Raw genomic sequence first — 26,603 nt, 5'->3', positions numbered from 1 at the left:
CTCACTCTATGATCCCAGCTGGCCTTGAACTCACTCTATGGTCCCAGCTGGCCTTGAACTCATGATTTCCTCATCTCAGCTCATTGAGTAGCTAGAATCCCAGGCCTGCAACATCAGACCAGGCAACGCTCACTGATTTTAGGTTGTTTACCCTTTACCCTAAAGGCAGCCTGATGAAGGCTTTGCTTTGGGAGGGTTTTGTTTGAAACCTACCCGCTGACCACTTGGACGCTAACTTCTCCAGATTTCTATTGAAGATATACCTTTTTTAGTCTCCTAGAGAAAGAGAATCATAAATATATCCCACCCTTACAGAGCAGCACAGTTTATGGAATAGTCAAGTAGTGAATCTAGCCCAGGTTTTGTTACCTGGGAAGGCACTTAATGAAAAACCACTCTTTGGGTATGAGGTTGCTGGTCAAGCAGTAACGGATGGTTTTAAGTCCATCAAAGCTTTCATAGCTCCCTTTCCAAGGCAGGTGAGCATCTAGTGAGATGCCAGTAGCTTTAGTACTCAGGTGTTTGACAAATGTCAGCTTCAGTTATAGTGCAGAAGGCAGTTTATTTCTATGATGTATTTCTCTGATGTATCTTAGTGCCTTCTGACCGACCTGCCTTTCTTATATCGTCCTCCCCTACTCTCATAACTGACTGTATATGGTTTAGGTGTTCTGGGACAATTTGTTAGTTTTTTAAAATATTTATTTATTATATGTAAGTACACTATAGCTGTCTTCAGACACTCCAGAAGGGGGTGTCAGATCTTGTTACGGATGGTTGTGAGCCACCATGTGGTTGCTGGGATTTGAACTCAGGACCTTCAGAATGGTAGTCAGTGGTCTTAACCGCTGAGCCATCTCCCCAGCCCAAAATTTGTTATTTATTTTACTATTATTTATTAATTTTATTTGAAAACCTCTATTTTTGGAACATTTCAAAATAGGAATCTGAGATCAACTAAATTTACAAATTTTTACTTGAGCACAAATAAAGTATTCTAGAACCAGGCAGCATTTTAGATTGAACGTGATTCAGAGTGCCCACATCTGCAGGTCATATTTGTAGCCCAAGTAAAAGTGTGACACACAGAAACAGCTTACTACTTAGGAGTCTAAGAGTCAAGGGTTACTTGAACCCAGGAGTTCAAAACTGACTTGGGCACTATAGTAAGACTTAGATCCTCTCCCACCCCACAAAACAAAGGGGACACACTCAAACAAATAAAGAACTCAGGAAAACAAAAACAATGATTACACTGTACAAACGTGATTTGAACAAGTAGCCTGTGACTCACTTCTTTGGCCCAAGTGTATCTGATCAGATGAGACTGTGGTTTGTTATATGGACAACTAGGGTGTCATTTGCTGTGTACAAAGCCTCTTTGGGGACAAATTTATTGTTCAAGCGCAGAGGCTTCTTGATCTGAAATTTACTTTGATTCAACCCACTCCTACCATCATTTTATTGACTTCTCACATGATTCCCTTGGTGAAATTATTCATGTTTTTCTGGTAAGGAAGCCAAGACTTAGGAGATAGTGTGAGCTGCCAGGAGCAGCTACGTTCTCTGCATTGTGAGAAGTGGGTCAAACCTTAACAACATGACAGTAAAGACATGCCTTGGCTAGCATGGGTTATTGAAACATAGGATTTTCCCTCTGAGATTCTCCTTTGAGAGCATACTATTCAAAATTATTCTTCTTGTGCTTAAACCTGTTATAGACTAAATGATGTGTCCTCCCAAAATTTATATGGTAAAGCTTTAATCCCAAATGTGGATTCAAAGACTGGCCTTCTGAAGAAGTAATTAAGATGGAAACAAGTAATCCGTGTAGAATTTTGATCCAGAGGAGTATCTAAGAAGAGACTCAAAGCAAGACCCCCACACCTCTTCCCTCTCTCCCCACACTGTATAAGGAACAGTGAGAAGGCAATCATATGTAGCTAAGGAAATGGTCCCTCACCGCAAACTAAATCACATTTATGAACTTTAATAAGAAAACACGTTTGTTGCTTGTTGTGGCATCAGACAGGCTAGACAGGTGACCACAGGGATGCATATATTGGTATTCTCTTGTATACTCAATGGTCATACTGATAAAGCAAAGTCATGTCTGTAGGAAAAAGAGAGTTTTGGCTGTTACTTATTTGATGTGGACCATCACATTAATTATATATATTTGTGTTAAGTTATCACCCATTTAAAATGCTCTTAAAATCCTAGTTGATTTCGAGATGTTCAAATGATAAGATACAGTTTCCTTCTTAAACAGCCCATAAGAGAAATTTGTAACATGACATATATTGGACCAAGGAGATGGCTCAGTGGATAATGGTGCTGGTTCCTAATGCTGATGACCTGAGTTTAGTTTCCACGAGCCACATGGTGCAAAGAGAAAATCGGTTTCTATGAATTCTCTTCTGACTTCCATATGTGTATGCACACATGTACAATGCATACATATATACACAAGTAAATAAATAAATAAATAAATGTTTAGAAGAGCATGCAGGCTCTGTGGGGTGGCACAGACCTTCAGTCCCAACACTTAGGGAGTCAAAGGCAGATGGATCTCTGTGAGTCAAGGCCAGCCTGGTCTACATAGGACATTTCAGATCAGCCCGGGCTACACAGTGGACCCTGTTTCAAAAAACAAACAAACAAACACCAAACCAAACAAACAAAAACTCAAAACCCCAAAATTAAGAAAACAAAAACAACTCCCCCAGACATGCATTAAATGATAAATGTATGTGATGTTTATATAATGGGTGTTCATATACACATATAAACACACATACTTGTAGTAGTAATTTATGAGGGATCTGCACCCCACACTAGCCTGTGTACTCCCAAATAAACAGGATAGAGATTATATGATTTATTTAATCAAGCTTTATGGCACAATAGCTGAACAGTTATCAATCTATTCTATATTCCAAGCTAATCTAGCTGCCTCCCAGCCAAAATTCCCTAGATACCTGCATTTTAGTATTGGTCTGGCTCTCTCTGCTCCAGGTGCATTCCTCCTCCCTCTCTACCCCTCCCCTGGCTGGGATCAGAAGTCCAGCCTGATTCTCTCCTCTGCTTGGCCATCAGCTCATCATCTTTTATTGACAAATCTTAGAAGAAATGGGGAGCAACGTTTATACAACACTGAGAAAGGAGATATATGAAATAAGCATCACAGTTTCAAGTCCAGATTGCAACCAGATATGGAGGCAGAGAAATCAGCATTTGAATAATACAAGGGTAATCTTTACACAGAGCACAATAACATTTTGCCTACACACACTAGAGAGGACTGTGTGTGTGTGTGTGTGTGTGTGTGTGTGTGTGTACTAGAGATTTACACAAAATAGTCCTGTGATAATGTGATCTTTGTGGGGATGTACTATGTAATTTTCTTGATTTTGCTTACATATATTTTTTATGTTTTTATCATTATATGTAAAAATATGTAAAAGAATAAAAGTTACCACCTAACCAGAAGATTGCTGGAGATGACTGCTATGTTTTGCTTCTCTGTAGGGAGATAAAGGGATTAGGTGAATATTTAGGTGAATTCAATAGATTGGAAGTGTGATTTTTTTTTTCCAGAAAATTTCTGGCAAAAATATGAGGAAGCATTGAAAAACAACACCCCGGGATTCCCATAAACTACGTTCAGGTAAATACACTATTTGGAGTTGTAAAAGCTTCACATAGACTCCTTTAGGTGGGCTAGTGAGGTGGCTGCACTCCCCTCTGTAGATAGCTGTGCTCTAGGGAAAGATTAGTGTGAGACACTGATAGAAAGAGCAATGGGTTGGGAGTGCATACACCAGGCTCAACTCAGTTCCCGATCTGCCAAATCTGCTGAATCTTTGTCTTTTACTATTTATTGTAATATTAAGAGCTGCCCTCCAAGATTTGGAGTCTGCTTGTAGCCTGAGGGACCCTGACCTCAGTTAATTCTGATTGGTAAATAAAAATGCCAGCAGCCAATAGCTGGGGAGAAGAGACATAGGCGAGATTTAGGTTTCCTGGGCTTGAGACCTCAAGGAGGAAGGGGAAAAAACAAAGTAAGCGGCTTTGGAAGGCTAAGAATGTGCAGGGGGAGAGAGAGAAGGAAGCCATCATGGGGTAGGAGAATGTGCAGGAAGGAGGAGAGTGGCCATGTAAAAGGGTCAAGAGAACATGGCCCAGAGAGCTGCTCAGTTGGGTCAAGAACAGTCAAGATGGAACATAGGATATAAGTGGTGTAGTGGCTATTCCTGGTTGTCAGTTTGACTATATCTGTAATGAACTACAATCCAGAATTGGAAGGCTCACCTGTGGTCCTAGTCTGGAGGCTGAGAGATACAAGTTTCTGACCTGGATCTTGGCATGGAGATCTTGAGGCATAGTGGCTATGAATCCTAGAAGATTAAGACAGGGAGATCTCCAAGTTCAAGGTCATCTTGGATTAAAGGTGTGAGCCACACCTTTTGCTGCAGACCTATATAAGGACATTGGAAGAAGGAAGACTCTCTCTCTCTCTCTCTCTCTCTCTCTCTCTCTCTCTCTCTCTTTCTTCTTTGCCTGCTTGCCTTGTGGGCCTGAGCAACTGCTAGATCCTTGAACTTCCATTCACAGCTACTGCTGACCATTGTTGGGAGTTGGACTACAGACTGTAAATCATCAATAAATTCCTTTACTATATAGAGACTACCAAGTTCCGTGACTCTAGAGAACCCTGACTAATACAAGTGGTAACTGGAGTTGTCAGTAGGAAAGTGGATTCTAACAGTACAGCGATTAGGCAGTTGCTCAGCTATTGTGATGCCTAAGGCATATTTAAGAACATAAAGGCTGTGCATGTGTGTCCTTTATCGGGGGGAAAATAAATGGTCTAAGGCAGGAAGGAACCCCCCTTCCCCCACGGGATCTTTTTACTGTTTTATTATAACACAGAGCTGCCTTTGAAAAAGTCACTTCAGTGTTCAAACCTTTGGTATCTTCATTAGTAAAACTGGGATAACAATTCTGTGACATTTACAGTTTTCATCTGGACTGATCAGGCTGAAATAATACACGCAAAGCTCTGTGACCTGGTGTGAATGCTAGCTATTATTCTAAAGGTGGCTATTACAAAGTTATACAAAATTATAAAAATGTGAGAGTGCCCTGAGAGTGTTAGCTCCAGCTAATTCTGCTGGGGCACCTCCCTTCATATAGCTGATATTTCTGTCATGCTCAATAAGTGGCCACTAGTCTGTACACATTGGATTTCTGGTAGACTGTAAAATCTAGGGTTCAGGCACACTGCCAATCAATAGCCATGCAAACAGAGCATAAAATTGCAAATTCTAACATTCCTTTGTTCAGCATTGATCATAGAAATCTTTTTAGTATTTCTAGTGCTCCAAGTTTTGTTGTTATAGCAGCAACTGAAACAAAATATCTGCCCACTGGGGCTTCTGATCCAATGGGAGGGAAAGCTACCTAATAATGCAGTAGGAAATGAGTGTCACGGGTCAGAAATTAATTGGGTAGAACACTGCATGTAATGAGGGCTGTGAGGAAAAATAAAACTGAGGAGGGGCAGAGTGCTTTAGGTCAGGTGTGTGAGCCACAGGATCTGGGATTTAGGCGAGAATGTACAAATATTTTGAAATGCTCTTCAGAAGGAAGCAGGATTAGGTGGGGAAAATACTGGACTATGAAAGAGATGCAGTTTGGCCTTATTGAACCACTGGGAGCTGAAGATAGGTTGGACCTTCAGAGATGGGCTAGCATGTTAGATTCTTACAATGACTAGAAATTGAGTATAAGCTGTCCCCTAGGACCTGGGCTATGACAGCAGTGAACTTCCTGCCCGTAGCACTGTGTCAGATGGGGAAGCTCTTGGGAGAATCAAGGACTGGAATATATTTTAAGGGCAAGAAGGGAACCAGTATTTCAGAATGAGACTTACCTTCATTTAGAAGTTTCTCATGTGATGATGTATGTGAAACCTTGTGTGACCATCCTTTGCTCTCTCGTTCTTGTTCAAGATGGCTAGGCACATAAATGTGACCATGGAAATATCCTTTCTGCCATGTGATTACAAACTTTTCTTTCAGAAGTAGATGTCAACACCTTTCATGAGACATACTACATCTCTAACTATTTAATTAATCACTGTTGAGTTGGCTGATCCTGCCTCATAAAAATCTAGAGACATCATCCTGCAAAACAAACAAACTTCCAAAGACGTTTGCTGGAGGTTGTGCTATACATTTATGCAAAGGCTGAGGTTGAGCAGAATGATCTCCAGTAGTCATCTTAGTGTCCTTCAAGGGATGAGATGCAGCACGTGACCAGGGCCTGTTTAGGGCAGAAGAGACAAAGCATGCAGACCTGTGGGCCAGCCAGAGCATGTTGGTATATGAGAGGCAGGAGAGGGTGCTACACACAGGAACAGGGCCTTGGGTCTCCTGGAATCCTTCAGAAACTTCTGACCCAGCAATACTCCAGAATGATGTGTTTGTTGAACCCTCGGGCAGGCGAATTACATGTCTGGAGAGAAAGCCCTTCCTGGAATGCCGACAGAAGACATGCTTAGTTCTAGAAGCTCAAAGTGAGTTTGTGGCCACCAGCATGTGCCTGCCGATGGAGCAGAGCTGGGGACACGGACATTTTAGCCCTGGCTTCACACAGGTCCACTCATGCTGTGGGGTAGAGTTTTTTTTATTTATTTTTATTCTTTTAATTTGAATAGCATCTGTATTTCAGGACTCTCTTTTGCGAAAATAACTATTTGAAGGAATAAATACTTAAAATATACGAAAAGGCAATGGGTGTGTCACTGTCTACTAATATCACTGCAACACTTGGTTTGCCAAACCCTGGTTTTTCACATTCCTTATTCACACTCTATGCCTCTTTTCCCTCCTTTGGACACTCTGTCTCCATCTCTACTAGGAAACATGTACTGTGGGGCAGTGGACCATGCATGCCAGGAAACTTGGTGAGCTTGAGTGGATTCAGAGATCTCAGCACCCAGGCACCCATCTGAGGACGATAGGCATTTCCCTGCTCCCTACCAAGATTCTTGGCCCCGAATCTGTGACCACATTCCCCACAAAGGGACGTGGCCAGTGGTCACATAGCCCAGAACGGAGTTCTCCGTCTTAATGACGGAGTATCTAGATGGGCCCTGAGGGTTTAGCCAATAAGCTTCTTCCTGTAAAAAGGTACTTAATCTCTGGTCCACCCTGAGGAGGTGATATGTACCCATTTTCCATGATGAACAGTCAATAAATGGTGTGGATGCACAGACTGTTTCTTTCATCCGAGAGCCAGCATGGGGAACACGGAGAAAGCCTTCATCTAGAGAACCATGCTACCTAATAAGTCTTCCACAAAAGGCTCCATGTTCCCAGACTCGCTGCTACCGAGCTAAGCCGGAGTTCCCCATTCCCCTGGTCCCTGGGTTCCCCATTCCCCTGGCCCCTGGACTCAACGTCCTCAGCCGGAGGGGCCTCTCTGTCCCTAACTCCCACCAACTTGCTGCAGTTTCGGGATGTGCCCTGGGCTTCTTCTCCTCGCAGGCCGATGGGGCCCCTCTATTCCAGTTCTTTTTTCTTTTTCAACAGATGCCCAGGAGTCAGGAAACCTCAGCTTGAGCCTCAGCAGAGGCCCCGAGCCCAGGCTGAATTTTCCTACCCCCTTAAGTAGGGTAAATGTAGTCTAGCATCGGCTCCCTATTCTCCTGCCCAGACAGCTTTCTCACACCCAGGGGAGGGGTACAATGTGGGACCACAGTGCAGCGCTGGAGAAACAGTTTTCTAACTAGCTACACCACCCTTGCTAGCCTCAATCTCCAATTTTAAGAGCTTCAACTAGAGTCAAACATGGAGTCGATGATGACGTCTTCACAGGAGTTCTTACCATCTTTTGTTCTTTTTTCTTTTTTCTGCTGATTTAAATGCAAAAAATACAAAGGATAAAGGTCACTCTTCCTACAAACACTAAATTTCAATATGAAAGCCAATAGAGAAGTACACAGAAACTGTTTGAACCTCTAGTTCAAGGAGGTGAAAGCAGGTCGCACCCTAATTATCCTCTGCATCCAGTTCTGGAGCTCCTGGTTGAGACAGCAACATTATTCTATTCTCTTCCTGCTTTGACCAGTAAATTGCATTAGAGACAAGGTTACACTCACATCCTCTCTTAGTCTAATGTTTTATATTTAATGAAATAAGTACACTTAAAATTACTGTGGCATTTGGGTCATCATTGAAGTAAATTAACTTAATGGTATTCTTAAATCTACTTAAAATATATATCAACAGATATTCTCTTCTTATTGTCATTCTTTTATTTTAAATAGGTGGCAAGTATAAAACATTCTCTGAACATACAAGCAGATTTTTTAAAAAAACATACTAAAAATAGATTGAAATTTTCAGGACTAAATATGTACATATTTACTTAAGTTATCATGAAGCAAGGCAAAGTTGACTTGTCAACTTGGAAATAGACAGTCACAGGTTTTGTTTTTATATTGATTTTTCAAATATGTTTTTATTAAATCGTGAGAATTTCATACAATGTAGTTTGAACATGTTCATCCCTTACTCTCTCCCTTAGCCAGTCCTAGATCCACCCTTACCTCGCCACCCCTCCCAAGTTCATGTCCTCTTGAAAAAAAAAACAAAACATGTATTATCTTAAGTTGTTCTATAAAGGAACAACGGCAGTATAGTCACAAAGCCCCTTAGTCACTTATATAGACAGTTCTTTTTGATAATTCATTTTCCAAAGTTTTATTAAGAAGGGACACTTCGGGATAAGTTCAAAGAAGTTTGTTGAGAACTCGGAGTTACTCCCGAAAGCTTTCACCCATGCCTCACATTTATACATTTGTGGTAGTTACTCTCTGATTTCCATTGCAAGGAAAGGGCCTTAATTATTTTTATCCTTAGGGTACTATGAGTAGTTCCAGAAACATCTCTTTACCACATAACGCACTGGTCCATACTCTGAAGGAGTTAATGTGGCATTGTCAAATTAATTATCCAAAAAACAACTCCCTGTTTAAAATAGCAAATACTTTTTGTATTGACTTACTGAATAAGTGGTGTGATGTCCTTGCATACATTTATGTCTGTGGCATTTCTGAGTGCGGGAAAGCATCCTCCCCATTACTAGAGAGCTGTGTGCTGCCTGCCTGGCAAGGAAGGACACGGGATGACTTACTGGTCTCTTAGTTTACTTAAATTAAATGAAAAATGGGCTCAGGAGTTGAAGCGATGAGGAAGCATGGAGACAGTAGAAGCCTTTCCATGACATCACCAGGAACAAACCATAACGGAGTTATGGTTTGAATACGTCAGTCTTAATGGACAGCACACAAACTCAGTTGAAATTTTTGAGTAAAATTTCTAGTCAAGCAGTTACAAAAATTTCTGCCAGCAAAATCAAGCATACAAAGAATCTTTTATTCACCTTCAGTTATTAATGAACAGACTTTCCCCACCCCCATACTGAATCACTGAGGCTCAAAGGTGACACTTTCTTCTTATAATGGTGCAGTTCTAGAAGGTACCTAGTCTACTGAAACGTCGATTATTGCATTTCTTTCCCCTTGACTGAAGCCTTGTTTTTCTTGAGGTCTTTCAAACATTGGAGAACTCTTGATTAGTGGTCTGTAGAAGGATGAGGTTGAGCGGGGTTACAAAGCAGCCATACAAAACACAGCTATACTTAAAACAACACAAAATCATTGCACCAAATATGTACCTGGATTCTATTCTCTTGGAGTAGTCTTTGAACATAATTGTTGTTAAAATATCTTTCATTTAGCTCTATTTGAAGATTTCCATTTGTTTGTTTTAGAAGACACAGATTTTTTTTCCTTTAGAAAATTTATTCTAGAACTCTCTGGTAAGAAACAAGCACACTTCTCCTGCTCCTCCTTTCTCCGGAGATGAGAAAGGGTAGAGGAGGAGGAGGGTAGAGGCAGAGCCAAGGCAGCAGTGAGATGAGTTCATTTAGATACACATGTTCAAATTGAAGGAGAGCTGGTCAAGTCTGTGAGGCCATGCTTAGGAATAACGTTTTCCTGTTCATGAAGAACCTGCTCGGAAGCTTACTGTGTTTGATACCAGAAGACGGTCTCCCAGATAGTCCCAATGCACCATGCATGGGCTGGTGGGAGCACACAAGGATGCTACAGTGGCATCTTACTCAGTTCTCTTACTTTAATTCCCCACCAAGCCCAAGTCACAGCCAGGGAGCCCAAAGCTACAGCTCTCTGCCCTGCTCGCTCCTGCCGAGGCCGCAGAGCCATCCTGGCTTCTGGTCTTCAGCCTCAGCATCACTTTGGTTCAGTATTACATATAGTAACCAACCATCAGACTGATGGGACCCCAGTGGAGGAGTTAGGGGAAGGACTGAAGGAGCTGAAGGAGCCTTATCTGGCATCAATGGGAGGGGGGCCCTTGGTCCTGTGAAGGCTGGATGCCCCAGTGTAGAGGAATGCTAGGGCGGTGAGGTGGGAGTGGGTGGGGGGGAGGGGTACCCTTACAGAAGCACGGTAAGGAGGACGAGATAGGGGGTTTGCAGAGAGGAAACCGGGAAAGGGGATAACATTTGAAATGTAAATAAATAAAATTTAAAAAAAGAACTAAAGCATTTTAAACAATTTTGTGTTTTCTCACATCTCTTATGGGATGCCTTTGAACTCTGTAACTCACAAATAGACTCTAAATAATTTAATCTACACAAATATGGGAAAAGAATGAGCTTAAAATTTGGTTCACTTGTTATAAATTTTAATAGTTATGGGAAAAACTTCAATTGATTTTGAAATTCTAACTCATTGCTCTGGGCTGACTTCTCTCCCAGCACATGGCTGATGCTTCAGGCAGTTTCCTGAGAACTGCATTAATGGTGGCATGATACCAAGGCCATAATGGAGCAAATAAATTATATCGGTGGTGTGTAGCCAAACTATAGAGACTTCATTCAGCCCTTAGATCTAGTAAACTGTTTTCTTACTGATATGGAGGGCCCCAGTGTTGTTAAAGTCTACGTTCTCCCCTACAAAGGGTCTTTACAAATGTCCCTGCAATCTTCTATTTGTGTACCAACTTAGCATCTGCCTAAGGAAGTGGGAGCAGGGGCCCAGCCTTGCTGCAGGGTATGGGGGCCCAGCTTTGCTGCAGGGTGTGAGGCCCAGCCTTGCTGCAGGGTGTGAGGGGCCCAGCCTTGCTGCAGGGTATGGGGGCCCAGCCTTGCTGCAGGGTGTGAGGGGCCCAGCCTTGCTGCAGGATGTGAGGCCCAGCCTTGCTGCAGGATGTGAGGCCCAGCCTTGCTGCAGGGTGTGAGGGGCCCAGCCTTGCTGCAGGGTATGGGGGCCCAGCCTTGCTGCAGGATGTGAGGCCCAGCCTTGCTGCAGGGTATGGGGGCCCAGCCTTGCTGCAGGGTATGAGGGGCCCAGCCTTGCTGCAGGGTGTGAGGCCCAGCCTTGCTGCAGGGTGTGAGGCCCAGCCTTGCTGCAGGGTATGAGGGGCCCAGCCTTGCTGCAGGGTATGAGGCCCAGCCTTGCTGCAGGGTGTGAGGCCCAGCCTTGCTGCAGGGTATGAGGGGCCCAGCCTTGCTGCAGGATGTGAGGCCCAGCCTTGCTGCAGGGTGTGAGGAGCTCACAGAGGAATGAATCTAAAGTGATGATAACACCTAGCAGGCATGTGCACACCTTGTAGGCTCCCACTCCTTAGCCCAGGCTGTCTCGCCTCCAGTCCACAGCCTTCCTTCCTCTAATCCACGGCCTCCTAGGTGCTTGGAAAAGAAGGGCAACTTTCACAAGGTTTTGCAGCTAAGGAGTGTGGGGTGTGAGTTTGGAAGCTGGCTGTCTCCACAGCTGGAACATCATATCCTAATTACAGTTGGGTATCCTACATGCATCACTTGGCAAGTTGGGAACTAAGAAGTAACTAGGCTACAAGCAATTCTCACATTAAAAAAGAAAATCAGGCTTATAAAAGTAGTATTGGCGAACATAGGTACTTTTCTACCCCACTACACTGAAAGACAGAATCTACTAATCCATTTCTGTTTCCCATCCCCACATGTAAATGACAATGCAGACATCAACACCAACCTGTTCAATGGAACTCAGAGGCATACTGTTGTCATCACCCTCAGGAGGCTGGATGTCAACTGAACTTTTCTAGAAATAAAGGACAAAAAAACTGTCACCACCATTTTTTAAGTTAAAGATACCCTGAAAATAAAAATGTCTCAAATAAAACATTTTTTCTAAAGTCCTTTACTTTTGGTTGAATGTTGCGTAGTTTAGTTATATTAGGAAAGTCCCTGCTTCATAGATACATATGAACACTGATTTAAATTCTGTTTTGTCTTTGTTGCCACTAAGTAGTCCAAACTATTTTAGAATCTCAAACTTATAGAGACCCATTTGCTTCTGCCCCCCAAGTGTTGGGATTAAAGGCATGCACCACCATGTCCAGCTCATTGATTTAAATTTATATCTGCATTTCTAAATAGTATTTTGATTCAACAGGGATCATATAATCCTATAGATTGACTTTTCCATATTCTCTGCTCTAACAAATACTTAAAATGGAAATAAAAATTAAAGATGAAGTATGATCCCTGAGTCATGTTGACCAGATCCAAATTCTTTTGTATACAAAGAGAGCCTATTCTGTGAGTTTTTCCAACCAGAAATTTCAGGGTTTGAACATCAGCTAAGAGAGAATTTCATTTTCACATGTTTTCTCAGAAAGTAACTTTTCTACAATGTATAGACTTTAGACAAAAGACTCATCTCATACCCAGGATATCTCATACCACAGGCAAGCACCCATAAATTAATATACAACTTAATTAGTAATAGAAATGAAATGTGTAACTTTGACTGACAAAGTATTACTAAGGAAGGCACATTTATACTGAATAATGAGAATCAGTGACAGAATTGGCTGATTGTAGGAATTGCTGGTAGAAAGTATGTAAAGATTCAAGTAAAGAAATTGTAGAATTCCTGTCATTTTACTGTGATTGCCCTGTTTCTGTAGTATGTCAAATGATACAGATAGGTCATGGTTGTGGTGGAGCAATAAGAGAGAAAGAGAGAGGGGGGCAGAGAGAGAGAGAGGGAGAGGGAGAGAGGGAGAGGGAGGGAGAGAGAGAGAGAAAGAGAGAGAGAGCAAGAGAGAGAGAGAGAGAGAGAGAGAGAGAGAGAGAATAAAAAACAGAAGATGCAAACCTTATGTGACTTGGCAGCATTACAGATCCAATGGCAGCATCAGGAATGCACACACAGGTTTTGGGTCTTAAATGTCTTAAATGTAGACATTTATGTGCTTTAGAAAGCTGTGTAGTATGTATTTAACAAATTATAGAAATAACCCCTGAAAGTATAGTCTTATAATATGTATTTTAAAATAGCTTTAAAAACTCACATAGTGAAAATTATGGATGAATTTTTAATAATTTATTTCAGAAACTGTGGGAATAGGAATAAGAAGAGGTGTGGCTGGAAAGACTGTTCAGTGCTTTGGATCAGTTACTGCTCTTGCACAGAACCAAGGTTCAGTTGCCAGCACCCATAATGGGCTGCTTACAATCAGTTCTAAGAGGACCTGATGACTTCTGGCCTCTAGAGGCAACTGCATAAACATGGGACACATAAACTCATGCTCTCTCTCTCTTTCTCATTCCTCTCTCTCTCTCTCTTTCTCTCTCTCTCTCTCTCTCTCTCTCTGTGTGTGTGTGTGTGTGTGTGTGTGTGTGTCTCATGCAAACATACACACAAACTCATACAAACACACATATGTGCACATGCACACAGTTAAAATATAAATCTTAAAAAGGAAATAAGTAAAACTTTTATATGTATCTAAGCATGACATATTGTTTTAAATATCCTATACACAAATTAAAGTAGAAATCTGACTGGCTTATCTCTAGCCATCAAAATATACTAACCCATATTAGGCCAGAACTTTGTGGAACCTTACATTGAAGGCATGGAGAATAAATTTATATGCAAGAGTCACCTTAAATTTGGCAAACAGAAAAACAGTTCAGTGGAAGATTCCTTGTCTTTATGTCCAGTTTAAGAGGGTGGACTTTTATAAGATTCTCTTTCTCTTTGTGTTCCATTATACGTAGACGAATATGCCACCCAAGCTTGTTCACACTGGCACTTGAGATAGAACACTGAACTCTTACCTTTGTTATTCGGCTGATAAAGTAAAAGATGAGAAGGATAGTTCCAATGATCCCAGCCATCACACCCAAAACGATGATTATCATCACTATGGGAGACAAAATGCAAAGAAAGCGCAAAATGAACTGCGTCATTTGAAAAACCAAACAGGGTGATATACCTTTACCTATTTATATAAAATGCATTAACACTTTATAATTTTGTGCACATTTAATCTTCAGAAATGTTGGATTTTGACAGTAACCTTGTGGAAATCTGGAACTTTCTGTTTCCGAGTCACACAGTGAATTAACATCTGATGCCAAAGTTCAGTATTCTTTGCAGGCATAATCACAGACAAGAGTCCGTGGGTATTCTGCATTGGTGGGGAAATGCCACAAACTCTCTGATGGTTTGAACATTACTAGAGAAAACAATGTTTTAATGTATCCACGGGTATGAAATGGATTCTAGAATCACTGATTTGGAAGAGTAGTTACATAAACAGCTTACAAATGAGTAAATTAAATCTAATGATGCTGAGCAACGATTAAAAGCACCGTGTTTTAAGTTTTTAACGTGTTAGGGCATATTTCCTGTACACTTGCTGATATAATGATGAATACTTTTGCAAACTTTGGCATATTGGGAATAAAGCGGTTTAAAATAAGTAAGTTGGAGGGACTTCCCATTTTCGTAGAATATTTACAGTGCTGATCAATGAAGTAAACAGACTGAGGGCTAGACTTGCAAATAAGATGCACATCCCATCTGGCGAACTTATGTCTTCAGTACAGACTATTGGCTTTAAGAGTAAGAACAGCTTTTGAAGGTGTAGTGTTCCTACTCACTTGTGTTGTGCAGCCTTTTCCACCAATTAGATGTTTCCTGTGAGACTGCAGTGAAGTTCTACACTCCACCTTTCCTCCCCCATGAAATGTGAACACTGGCCAAGTAGTACGGCAGAGTTGAAAGCTGCTGGGGTAATGACTTAGCACACAGTGAAGCCACAGCAGCTTCAAGGGCAGCAGGCATGATGCTAGTTACAATGGAAGTTTTAAAGATGTGGCTGAAGGTGAATCAGGACTGAGACAGGAATGGGCCTCCCCGTATTTTTGATGTTATACCAACTAATTAGAGGAAAAGGAAGACTTTGTTTTTTGTTTGTTTGTTTTTAATAAATAAAGAGATTTTTCTCAAATGTCTATAGTTAGCTTTAAAAATTACAAAAATATAACTTAGAAAAAAGATCAAAGTATGCATTCCTACATCCAAGGTTAAAAAAAAAGTTTTTCCTTCAAAATCAGGGACATTTACTTTTGTAACAAACGTTAATGACATATATACTCTTTTAAACATGAACCTTTGTTAATTATTACATTTTTGAAACTAAAACCCTACAACTTAAAAATGTGATGGTTGACATTTCATTAACACATACCAACATACCTGGTGAAGAAAAAATATGTTCAATTGGTGACCTCATTCCTGAAAAATCAAATTTCCAAAGTAAGTCGGAATTAGTAGGGTATGCCTTTTCCACAAAACAAAACAAAACAAAAGGAAACAAAGCAAAACAAAAACCTTTTGGAAGTAGAGAGTTTTGTCTTTTCTTTTGAGATTGTAATTTAATTACATTTCTCCCTCCCATTTTCTCTCTCTCAAATCTCCCATGGACCCCTTTCCCACTGCCTTCAAATTTATGATCTTGTTTTTTTAAAAAAACTGTTATTGCATGCACATATGCATATGTAAATACATATATATTCCTAAATATAACTTGTTCAGGCCGTATGATGTGAACGTTATGTTTGCTTTAAGAGAACTATAGGCAGTTGAGGAATGCTGGGAGCTGGAGGAGTACCTTCCCCAGGCACGACCATGCCAGCTTGGCTGTCCAGTGCCAAAAGGATTGGTTTTTCATCCCCATTTTTGGGGGGGTGGTGAGCAGCCCTTCATGTGTTGGTTTAGATGAGTGGTGGAACTCTTTGATGAAGATATAGGGAAGGCCAGCCTAGCTGTTCAGTGTTCAGCTCGCAGCCAAGTTCAGTGCTGGTGACAGGCTTTGGTAGTCACAGCCTGGGGTCACGTCCTAATGGCTCACTCTGCTTTGTATTTGTAGTTGTGGATGAGATATCTCCACACCTCTCACTTCATGGACTCTCTCCTGGAATAATTGTTTCTTATGACATGGTATCACACAGCCAAGAAGTTGAATGTGTTTTGTCACTCTCCAGGACTGAGAATTCTGGAAGGTGGCAAAATACATCCAAAAAGTAAAGGTTCCTCAAAGCTTGTCTCTTCATTCTTTGGTGCTGAGCATGTTGGTCTTGGATTCAGTTGGGGGGTGCCTACCACTTAGGATTCAATCGGGGGGTGCCTACCCCTTATGTGAGTTCTCGAGCACATGACTCAATTTCTCTGTGCTTACAGCTTTTTTATTTTTATCTTCAGAGAAAATAAGAATTATAGCTTTTATGTCTCTGAGTTGTTGTTAGACTCTATTAACTAATGCATGAAAATGAACAGTGCCCTGTCCCCTAGGCAGCTGCCATTTATAGAAAATATGTCATGTAGCACTGTGTGTCCACAGAGGCTCTAACTGTGTCCCAGTTGACAATCGTCATGTTGGCTTTGTGCTGAGGTTGAGACTATTAATCAGAGCCATGAGTGCGATAATTAGTTCCACACACTTGGCCTAATTTTTCTCCCTTAGCTTTTGAAAGCCATTGCTTCTGTTTATCTCAGGAGACCCTTCCCAATAATCCCATCTCACTTAGGATCCTGAAGCAACTCTGAGTCTTTCTCAGGCTCTACTGTAAATGTGTAGTGCCTTCCCTAAACACCACCCACAGAAGACCACCAATCTTCTTACTTTGAACCAGGTTTTGTGAAATTGTGTTCTTCCTTCTAGAAAACTAGATGAGGGGTGGAGGTGGGAAGGGAGGGAGAGAGATTGCACAAGTGAATGTACTACAGGGCCACCCCTTATCTAAACACCTAATTGGCTAACAGGCTATCATTTTGCAGGCATTAGGATCTGTCTGGCACCGGGCCTGCTCTCTTACCTACCTCTATTTAATCTGTGGAGAAACACTGTGGGAAAAGTGTGACTGGCTTCCTTTTAAGATTAATGGCATGGGGGTCCCACTAGGCAATTCATTTGAGGTCTGTAAGGGAACAGGGTCAACTCAGGTGAGCTCATTTAGTTTTCTCCAGACTCTTTATGGCCTTCTGGTTCACTCCTGGCTCCCTTTATTTTTTACCCCGTTCCCCATTTTATGGCCACATTTCTCATTTGGGCATGTTCCTCCGTTTCTTATTTTGTTTGCTTTTGTCTTTTGATTCACAGTAATTTCTCTGATTCAGTGTTATTTCTGTGCGCTATTCCAAGTCAAGAGCCCCTGCACAGCAGACACCTGTCCACTTAGCTTGCATTTCTCAGTGTTAGTCAGTTTCCCTACAGTCACCAGGCCATCCATCTGATCCTATCTGCATCACGACACAGACTCCAATGCAACTAATGAAAGTATAACAAACCTTGAACAGGTGGTGAGGCAGAGGCATCTCCGGTCAGAACAGGCACTTCAGTAGAGGCCATGTGATGAGATGTGACCTCAATACCTGTGCAAAATAGAGTTGAGAGATGGAATAAACATGGAATGACTGGGTATATCAGAAAGAACTCGGCCGAAGCCAATATCATCTAACACCTGTTGGCCCCAGCTTCCGATGTCCACACAGCAGAGGCACAGAGTCAGACGGCCTGAAGGTATTTCACCAGACTTAGATTGCATGGAGGTTTAGATACAGAATCAATAATATCACAGAGGCACTAGAATTTGAGACATCATTGCAAGTTGTGGACACTTCCTTCATCGTTCATGAGAGGAAAGGGATGGAGACATGGAGGGAAAGGCTACAGGAATAGGCAGGCACCACACAGTGTGGACTTTATCCTACATTGCAGTCTCAGTGTGTGAAAACCACTATCAACAGCATGCAGGAAGGAGGTGGAGAAAGAGCTGCATGAGGAAACCCATTCTTGTAGCCAAGAATGTTCTGGATAAGCAGTCCTCTTACCAACAAGCCATCCCTCCTTACAGAGTTCTTATCGCTGGCTAACACTAGCTTTAGTGAAGACCTGCCAATTTAGATTGTGGGCAGACAGGGTGGAAAGAAAGTATAAGAAGAGGATATGGCTTTGCTCTGGTCAGAACAGATGGACAGAACAGGTTGAGCTCACAGAACAATCACATGTTCTTCTTTTGTTGGCTTAAGCACTTAAAAAAATAAAGGCCACTCTTAAGTTGTAGGTTGTTCAAAGCCCACAGGCTATGTGTAGTTCTCTGTACCCTGTGTTTCTCTAATGAGCCTCTTTAAGCTATGGAACTCAGTTATCTAGAAGCTCTGAGACAGTTCCATCCTGCAGTCAAGATATGGCATGCCTGCACTAGTGAGCCACGAAGTTCCTGTTATGTTTTGAGATGCCTACCTGTCTCCTCTATGAACACTTCCCTGCCACAGAACTGAGGGCATCTATAGCTCATGAGACACCTGAAGTTTATTCAAGGCACATATAAGCCACTGGCCATTTGGTTCATGTATAAATGTATCTGTCTCATATATGATCCATTAAGACATAAAGATGACCAATGTAATAATGAACAAATAGGCTATATGGCTTTTCACATGTAAGAGAGGGTAAGAGCAAATAAATGTGAATATACTTTATACTTCCAACATATTGTACATTTACTTTATTTATTTATTTATTTATTTATTTACACTATGTGGATTCTGGGGATCAAACTCAGGTAGCAAGCACCTGTACTTGAAAAGGATGAGGAGAACTGTCTGCATAGAAGACACATTACAAAATAATGCTTATATAAATATGGGGCATTATAGCTCCTAGGACTGGGAACAATGGGCTAAACGTGACATAAATACGGTAGGAAATTTTAACAGGTTTCTTTAATTGTGACAGGCCCAGAAAAATATGTAGCCCATCTGACTTGTAATCACAAATGATTACATTTACTTCTAATTTACCCATAAATAAATGAGTGTATGCTTTGTCATCATGCCTGCTGCTCTCCTTTCCGTGCAAAGTAACAACACTGCTTCCTTGCCTGACAGAAGGATTTTGAGATCTGCACCCAAAGGAACACCTCAGGAAGGAAGACATAGGGTGAACTTGTACAATATTGTTTTCTAGTAAGCTACAAATCTCAGCATTAATGTATTGTCCAGGTGACCTCAAATAGTTCACTATATTAGCCTTGTTTTGTATTTTAATTTAACTTCTTTTAGATTTTGAATATTGAATACAATCATGATGTGACTGGCCACATCAAAGAGTTGCTCTAAGATTAAAAAATATAATCCATGTTACAAAAGGCTGAAATGTTAACAAGGTTGTCTTATGGGTTTAGAGGCAGCTTAATCGCTGTACTCACAAGGATGACAATCAACCTTCAACAAAGGCTCCAGCTAATGGGGAAAAGAAAGCAGAACACATTCACATCACAAGAGGAAGGAGGACCCAAGCCTGGAATATAGTTGGGTGTGAGAAAGGAAACCATCATAGCATATTCATTGGGCTCATTGCTGGGGTGGAATTACCTAAAGGCAAATCACTCCAACCAAGGGCACTTTGGCCAATTGTCTCTGCATCCTTCATCCCTGGATAATGAGGTTATGAATAGTGTATACATTGTATGCATGCTGACCACATTAAGTGAGCATGTGCGATCAGTGTATTAACGGACTGGGAAAACCCATCCTAGAATGTCCATGGAATTAAGAGATCCACACAGCCACAGCAGTGCTCAAGAACGCAATCTGAAGATTCAAACTCCCTGAGTTCAAAACTCATGACAAAACAAACAAACAAAACAAAAAAAGAAACAAAAAGGAAAATTGCAGTGTTTAGCGTGTGCTGTTGCTCTAGTGGACAAGCTCGGTGGCATAGGACTTAGATCCACAAGGAAAAGTCATATTTTCAATAACCTAGATATGGACGTTGCAAAGGGTAAAGTATGTTTTCTTCATATCAGAAAGGCAATTAGTAGTTACTGTGGTGCTGCAGGCCTGGGAGTGGGGAGTGACTGATAATGAGCCTGGTTGCTTTTTGGAATAATAAAATATTCTGAAGCCAGACTATGGTGATAAATACACAGGGCTATGGGAGGAGCCAACAAGAAGGAAAAATGGCAACATTATCTCAGGCACACCTCATGCTGACAAAAAATAAAGTGACTTTATTTGGGAGTGCCGTAGGACATGGGTTAAGTGTGAGGACACTGTATTGAAACTGTCTGGATTTGTACTCCAATGTTTCTGCTCACTGGCTTCATGTAAGTTTTCAAAACATTTCAAACTCCCGGTTTGATTTTCATCTGCAAATGGAATACTGACTGCACAGAACTGATAGAAAAATCAAGTGGGTCTTGGGTCCAGATTCAGTAAAAACTCCTTACAAAGTCTCATTTTCTTGGAACAAAGAAAGACACAGTGTTTAAATATACATTATAACCTTGTTCAACAAAAAGCAATAGAAGGCAATTCTCTTTGGAGACAGTTTGTTTCTGAGAAGTGGGATGCCTGCCTTTGTAGCCTTGGATAGAAAGTGCTAACAGGTTAACACTGAGCATGGAAAATTGCTACCTGCATAGAAACCACTTGGAAATACTGACAAAGTGATGCTAAGGACAGAGGCTAGTGCTACTCAATGAAGATTTAACTTTTCACCCTTCCTGGGAGAAAGACAGCAAAACCCCTTTTACTTACATCCACACACACTACCACACATTAAATTACTCTTCCCTGGATTGAGTGGGTTGGTTTCCTGACTTCTGTCAAGTTCATTGCTCAAATTGGCCAGTGTCTTTGTTCTATACACCTTAGAGGGAGTTCAGGCCAGCTGCTGAACTTGAGCCTGATCTAAAACATGTCAGGACATGTCTGAGGAGATAAGGGCCAGATCTCCTCTCCAAGACCTTTGCTGAGTGCTCGTGGGGCAAAGAAACTGGGGGGAAGCTAGGCAATACTTGGGGCGAGGGGCATTCACAGCTATGAATTAGGCATTGGCTCAAACAGCACCTCATTATGTTATGGTAGAAGCCTTCAAGCAGACGGGTGGTCTGAGGTTTTATTAACAGCTACTTTTTGGACACTTTTAGTTACAGAAGGTGTGAGAATGAGTTCCTACCTCACAGTAGAGACAAACTCACTGGAAAACTAAGAGGACAAAGTGCCACCAAGCCCTGTCTGATGTATCCACTGTGACTTCTAGCTCGTTCCTCTGTTGCTTCACCAGAAGCCTCTAAGCTTATTTTAATGACCGCAGCACAGTGACCATTGTCCAACGTCTGTCTCCCTCCACTGCGCTGCAAGCTTTACTCACAGGCTTCCTAAGAAGCAGGGGTGTGTTTCTTCATTTTGATTTTCTAAACCTTTCAAATGTTTCTTCAGTGCACAATGTGACTGATTCTCTTTGCAGGGAAATTTCTGCTCAGTGAAAATGCACAGGGACAAAAGTTCAGGAACCTATTTCCAACTGTGAGGATATCTGTTTGATTTATTTTTTAATGTCAGTTCACTGACCTCAGGAGACTTTGCCTGTATATCTTACTAGGGATTCAGATAGAATAGTAATGGCTACAAGCCTGTTATGCAAAAATACAGGACCTACCTGATGTTGTCACTGTTTCTGAATGTTGATTTGGGTAGCCTACAGTTGAAGCCAATATAGGAGGGGTTGCATGAAGAGGTTCTGCACAGAAAAGAGAGAAGTTAGTTAAAATGCCTCCCAGAGCCACAGGGCTATCATCTCACGCCCAGTTTCAATGGCTATTGTTTTTTCTTTAAAAAAAAAAAAGCATTTATTTATTTTTATTTTATGGGTATGAGTGCTTGCTTGCATGTGTGTATGTATCCCTTTATGTACCTAGTCCCCGTGGGAGGCAGGCATGAGATCCTCTAGAGCTAGAGTCATAGACAGCTGTGAGTTGCCATGTGAGTGCTGGGAACGCTCGTTCTCAAGAGCAACAAATGCTCCTCACTATGGAAACGTGTAAGGCAAAAACATAGGTCCTACCCAGTCCTGGCAATGATGTTGAATGCTCTTCTTGGTACTGTTGAGTTGAAGGTATATGGAGGGTGGTTGTAAGAGGATGGCCTGTAAAGAAACATCAGGAAAGTTATTCTAAATGTGCTTCTTACAGCCTGCAGAATGGTATAAGATTAGTCAACTATTTGTCTGGCAGGTTACTATACAGAACACTCCTCAAAAACACAGGGCAACCCTTAAACCTAGGGAAAAGATCTGAACAGATGCTTCATGTAAACACAGAAGAGGTTGAAAGTGTGTGAAGGGATGCTAGCCACTGCCAGGGAATGGCTGCCTCATTCCAGCTGGAACAGCTATTTTTAAAAGATTTGTTTATTTTTGTTTTAGGGGTACGAGTGTTTTGCTGCATTTGTGTCTGCGCACCTTGTGTGTGCCTGGTGCTGGTGGAGTCTCAAAGAGACATCAGGCACCTTAAGACTGGAGCTACCGACAGTTGTGAGCTGCCCTAGAGATACTGGGAGCAGAACTCTGATCCTCAGCAAGAGAGCAAGGACTCTAAGTCATAAAGCTATCTTGCCAGCTTTTTGCTTTGAGACAGGTCATGCTATGTAGACCAGGCAAAAAGATCCACTTGCCTCTGCCTCTGAGTGCTGGCATCAGAGCATGCTCCACACCTGCAATAGGTATTCTTAGAAAAAAAAAAGTTCTGAGGATGTGGAATAAACATAACCTTTATAAACAAGTGGTAGGGGCGTGAGCTACAGCAGTCACTGTGATGGCACTATGGAGACCCCACACATATTCCACAGCTATTCGTTCTATCCTTGACTATGTATTGAAAGGATATGAAATCAGCGTACCAAGATACCTGATATCCACAGGTCCTGCTGATCGCAGCCCTGGTCATGTGCATTGAAATACAGAGGTGGCCTGGGACCATCCGCACATGATACAGAGACATCATGAAGTACTGTTCAGCCATGTGCCCAGCTTTGTTTTCTCTGTCATGGCTACCACATCGAGCCCCTATTTTACTGGTACCTAGCTCAGCCCTTATTATGTGGTTATCTATGAGGTCAGTACCAGCATGGCCTGCATTTTACAGATGAGGCCAAGATAGGGCCCATGATTTGCCTCAAGTAGACCAGACTTTTAGATTTGAACTCACTTCTACTGTTTCTTGTACCCATGTTCTTAAAGCTTGCCTCATCCCCTCTGCCTGGGAGTCTGGCTCTCACCCCTGCATCCTACAGAAAGCTCAGCACTTCTCTGCTGTCCACTCTGACTCAGGCTGCAGCTATGCCTGTGATGAAATACACTTTACCCAGCTGCCTGGGCCCGTGGGTTTCTAACACACTCACTGTTTGAGAGAACACCGCTTAAAATATGCCTCAGAAGGAGGCCAACAATAAGGCTCCTTTAAAATACGTGGAATTTATTTTAATAGCATACTACTTTGGATCCAGCCCAGCCATAGAGCACCTAAACCAATTAGAAATTGGTGTTTGTTTGCTGAAGGGTTTCCGTGGTTGTTGTCGTTTTTTCTTAGTAACAGTAGTAACAGTTCCACAAAGAGTAACAGTAGTAAGAGTTCCTCAAAGAGAAACCCCTCGCAGTTTCATGCTCCGCAGCTTGTCTCCTCTCAGCAGGAGAAACTGGCTATGTTAGTTTTGAAAAGGAAAGGGCTAAATCTACCCTACCCTGCACTAGTAACCTTAGCTTAGAAAGAGGTCTCTTAATAGCCCAAGCAAAGTGACGTGCTTATTTATATGAAGATATCACTTATACCTGATACAATTCTTTCACAGCTATCTAGGCTTAGAATCAAAGGCACTTCTCACACTGGGGAGCCGTTCTTCAGGCACAAACAGTGGGTGGGCCGCCGTGTGCCACTCCTGTCCCTAGCGGAATCCTAATAAAACGCATCCACCAGACTGAAATTGAATATGCTACTCAGTCATTGCTTCAGTTAAGTAAGAAAACCAGCATTGGGGCGATTCATAGTTTAAATAAGTGCACGGAGAATAAAACACCATCAAGTTGAAAATATTCACTCACCTGATGCTGTCACAGCGGTGCTCTCAGTCATACTGAGAGTGTTGTCAACCTTACCAAGGCCTTGCCTAGTTGCTGGTATCTCTCAGGCCCACCTTCCCGGGCCTTCTATCCGTTGATACGCATTGGCTAGCATTTAAATGATTCAACATTACTTAGAGTCTGTTAATAAAGATAACTAGAGGTCTGCATAACGGCGAGGACCAGAGTGTAATTAAGATCTTTGTTCCTCCCTAAAAATAATAATAATTGGCTGCTGTGTTAAATTTCCTTCATGTAGATGAGGTGAGCACCACAAGGTGGCAGCGGGGACCACTCAGCCGGATGCAGAGATTGACTGCAGAGGTCAGGGCAGGTGCTGGACTTGGGAAGCAGGAATGTTTCCAATGCGGAAGTCCCTATGATCCGTTAAGAAAGTGGCTTCTTGTGTAAGAATTGAATGCGTTGAAAACTTTACTCAGTGTTTGCGTACTCTAAGGTTTGAAAAGCTGTCAAGCTCGGAACAGCTCAAACAGTAATGAGAGAAACGCGAGTCAGGAGAAATCTTCCAGGAAAGCGGAATTCGAACTGAACTGCAGTGTCCATGTGGCTGCAAGGCAGTTGGTGGGTTTCCTTTAAAAAGCTCTGTTACTCTGTGAGTGTGAGTCAGTCCTCAAATAACAAAATTAAACGCTAGAAAACAAAACCAGGCAAACTCCAGCGCCCGGTAAGGCATAGGGAGGGAAGGTGAGCAGAGCTAAGGAGAAGCAGGAAGCAGGGCCGCAGCAGAGATAAACCCCAGGCAGACAAACCCTGGCTTGGGCTCAGCACACAGGACAGCCGCTTTGATTAGAAAGTCTTTGGAAATCAGCCCTTATTAAGCTGCGGGGCGGGAACTGACCACCAGCTAACATAGTTGCGGTTCTTTCTGGTGTCCTTGATGTGTCCTGCCCCTCCCCCCGCACACACACTCCCTCTCCCATTAAAGAAATGCAAAAGCTGGTGTCTTCTCAGGTTGAAAAATTGGAGTTGTGGAAATGAAGCCACGTGGCGACCTCCAGTGGCTGATCTGCATAATAGAAACGGAATTTGGGGGGGGGGAAGCGCAACTGGAGAAAATGTCTTTCCCTTCCTCTCCATTGTTCAGGAGTATCATCATATCGTATCTGTGACTTACATCCCGCAAATGTGTCAGGCAAACACAACTGTCTTTTGAGAATTTTGAGCCAGCGTCTGAAGATTAAAACAAATGTGTTTGAGACCTTCAGTCTGACAGAGATCCCTCCAGGTTGTTGATTTTGTAGGTGCTTGGCTACTTTTCTCTAAGTAGTATTGGGCGTGTCACTGCAGCACCATGCAGAATCACGAGGTACAAGGTTGCTCGGATCATTGAGCTCTGTCCGACATCTATCATACTTGTTTTAGCTGTTCATTTCTGCCTACCAATATCTGCCAGCGACCTCTGCTCCAGGTGATTCCTGCAGGTGGTTCCTGCTGATCTCATCAGTAGGGCAAGACTTTTCTGTTTTTTTCACAGAGGGTCAAGTAGTCGAATGTACGAACTACTTTCTGGTTTATTTTCTTCATCCAAATGCTTTTTTAAACTTAAGGAAACACAAGGTCATATGTATATGACACTCAAAATGACCCAATGGGGGGGGGCGACAGATGATATTCTTTACACATAAGAGCCAAAGAGTGGACAAGTTTGCAACATAGCCCTTGTTGGGGATACCATAGGAAGTTGTGTGATTTCTTTAAAGATGAATTTACTCATCATTGTTCAAAAGGAGGTATATTTTAATTAAAAGCCAGGGTATTACATGGAAAACCCAAGATTATTCTTTACTTCTTTGTGGTTTTGACAGGATAGTAAATGGAGAAAAAACCAGATTAGTCTTTGCTTCTTTATGGTTTCGATAGGCTGCAACTCAGGCAAGCTCAAGATTGTTATATGGCTGACTTTGAAGGGTTGATCTTTCTTCTTCTTCTACCTCCTAAGTGCTATAATTGTAGGCATGTGCCTCCCTGCCTGGCACAAAATATCTTTATTGCCTTCAGTTTATTTTTTGTTTGGTACTGGGATAAACTCAGTCTGAAGCCTGCTAAGAAGAGGCTGTCCTGAGGAGCTTCATGCAGGTTCCCCTTCTGTTTCTGGATCTCAACCTTCCTAACACTGTAACCCTTCAACACAGTTACTCATGGTGTGGTGATCCCCCAACCACAGAATTATTTTATTGATACTTAGTAACTGTTATTTTGGACCTGTAGTGAATGAGTACAGGATATTGGATATGCAATCAC

At 42.0% G+C, this 26,603-nt stretch overlaps 1 protein-coding gene across 1 annotated transcript; it reads right to left on the bottom strand.

Annotated features, from left to right (window-relative positions):
- Positions 1-8,308: 8,308 nt before the first annotated feature.
- LOC116069640 (glycophorin-A-like) lies at positions 8,309-24,511 on the bottom strand. The gene is made up of 8 exons (XM_031340433.1): positions 24,324-24,511; positions 22,293-22,373; positions 21,888-21,968; positions 17,729-17,812; positions 15,638-15,676; positions 14,212-14,297; positions 12,113-12,181; positions 8,309-9,656 (listed from the first exon to the last, which is right to left on the bottom strand). The coding sequence occupies exons 1-8, from the start codon at positions 24,352-24,354 to the stop codon at positions 9,627-9,629; spliced, it is 501 nt and encodes a 166-aa protein (XP_031196293.1). The 5' UTR covers positions 24,355-24,511; the 3' UTR covers positions 8,309-9,626.
- Between the last annotated feature and the right edge of the window lie 2,092 nt (positions 24,512-26,603).

The sequence above is a fragment of the Mastomys coucha genome, unplaced genomic scaffold (assembly GCF_008632895.1).
Source record: "Mastomys coucha isolate ucsf_1 unplaced genomic scaffold, UCSF_Mcou_1 pScaffold22, whole genome shotgun sequence".
In the NCBI taxonomy this organism is placed as follows: Eukaryota; Metazoa; Chordata; class Mammalia; order Rodentia; family Muridae; genus Mastomys; species Mastomys coucha.
This window is presented reverse-complemented; position numbering and strand designations above follow the sequence as displayed.

Excerpts from the sequence above, each read along its gene's own strand:
- LOC116069640 (XM_031340433.1), bottom strand. The coding sequence starts at position 24,354 with ATGACTGAGAGCACCGCTGTGACAGCATCAG. Across the intron at positions 12,182-14,211 it reads TTATCAGCCGAATAACAAAG|AAAAGTTCAGTTGACATCCA; the intron begins GTAAGAGTTCAG and ends CTTTATTTCTAG. Across the intron at positions 9,657-12,112 it reads CTCTGAGTTCCATTGAACAG|ACCACTAATCAAGAGTTCTC; the intron begins GTTGGTGTTGAT and ends ATCCTTCTACAG.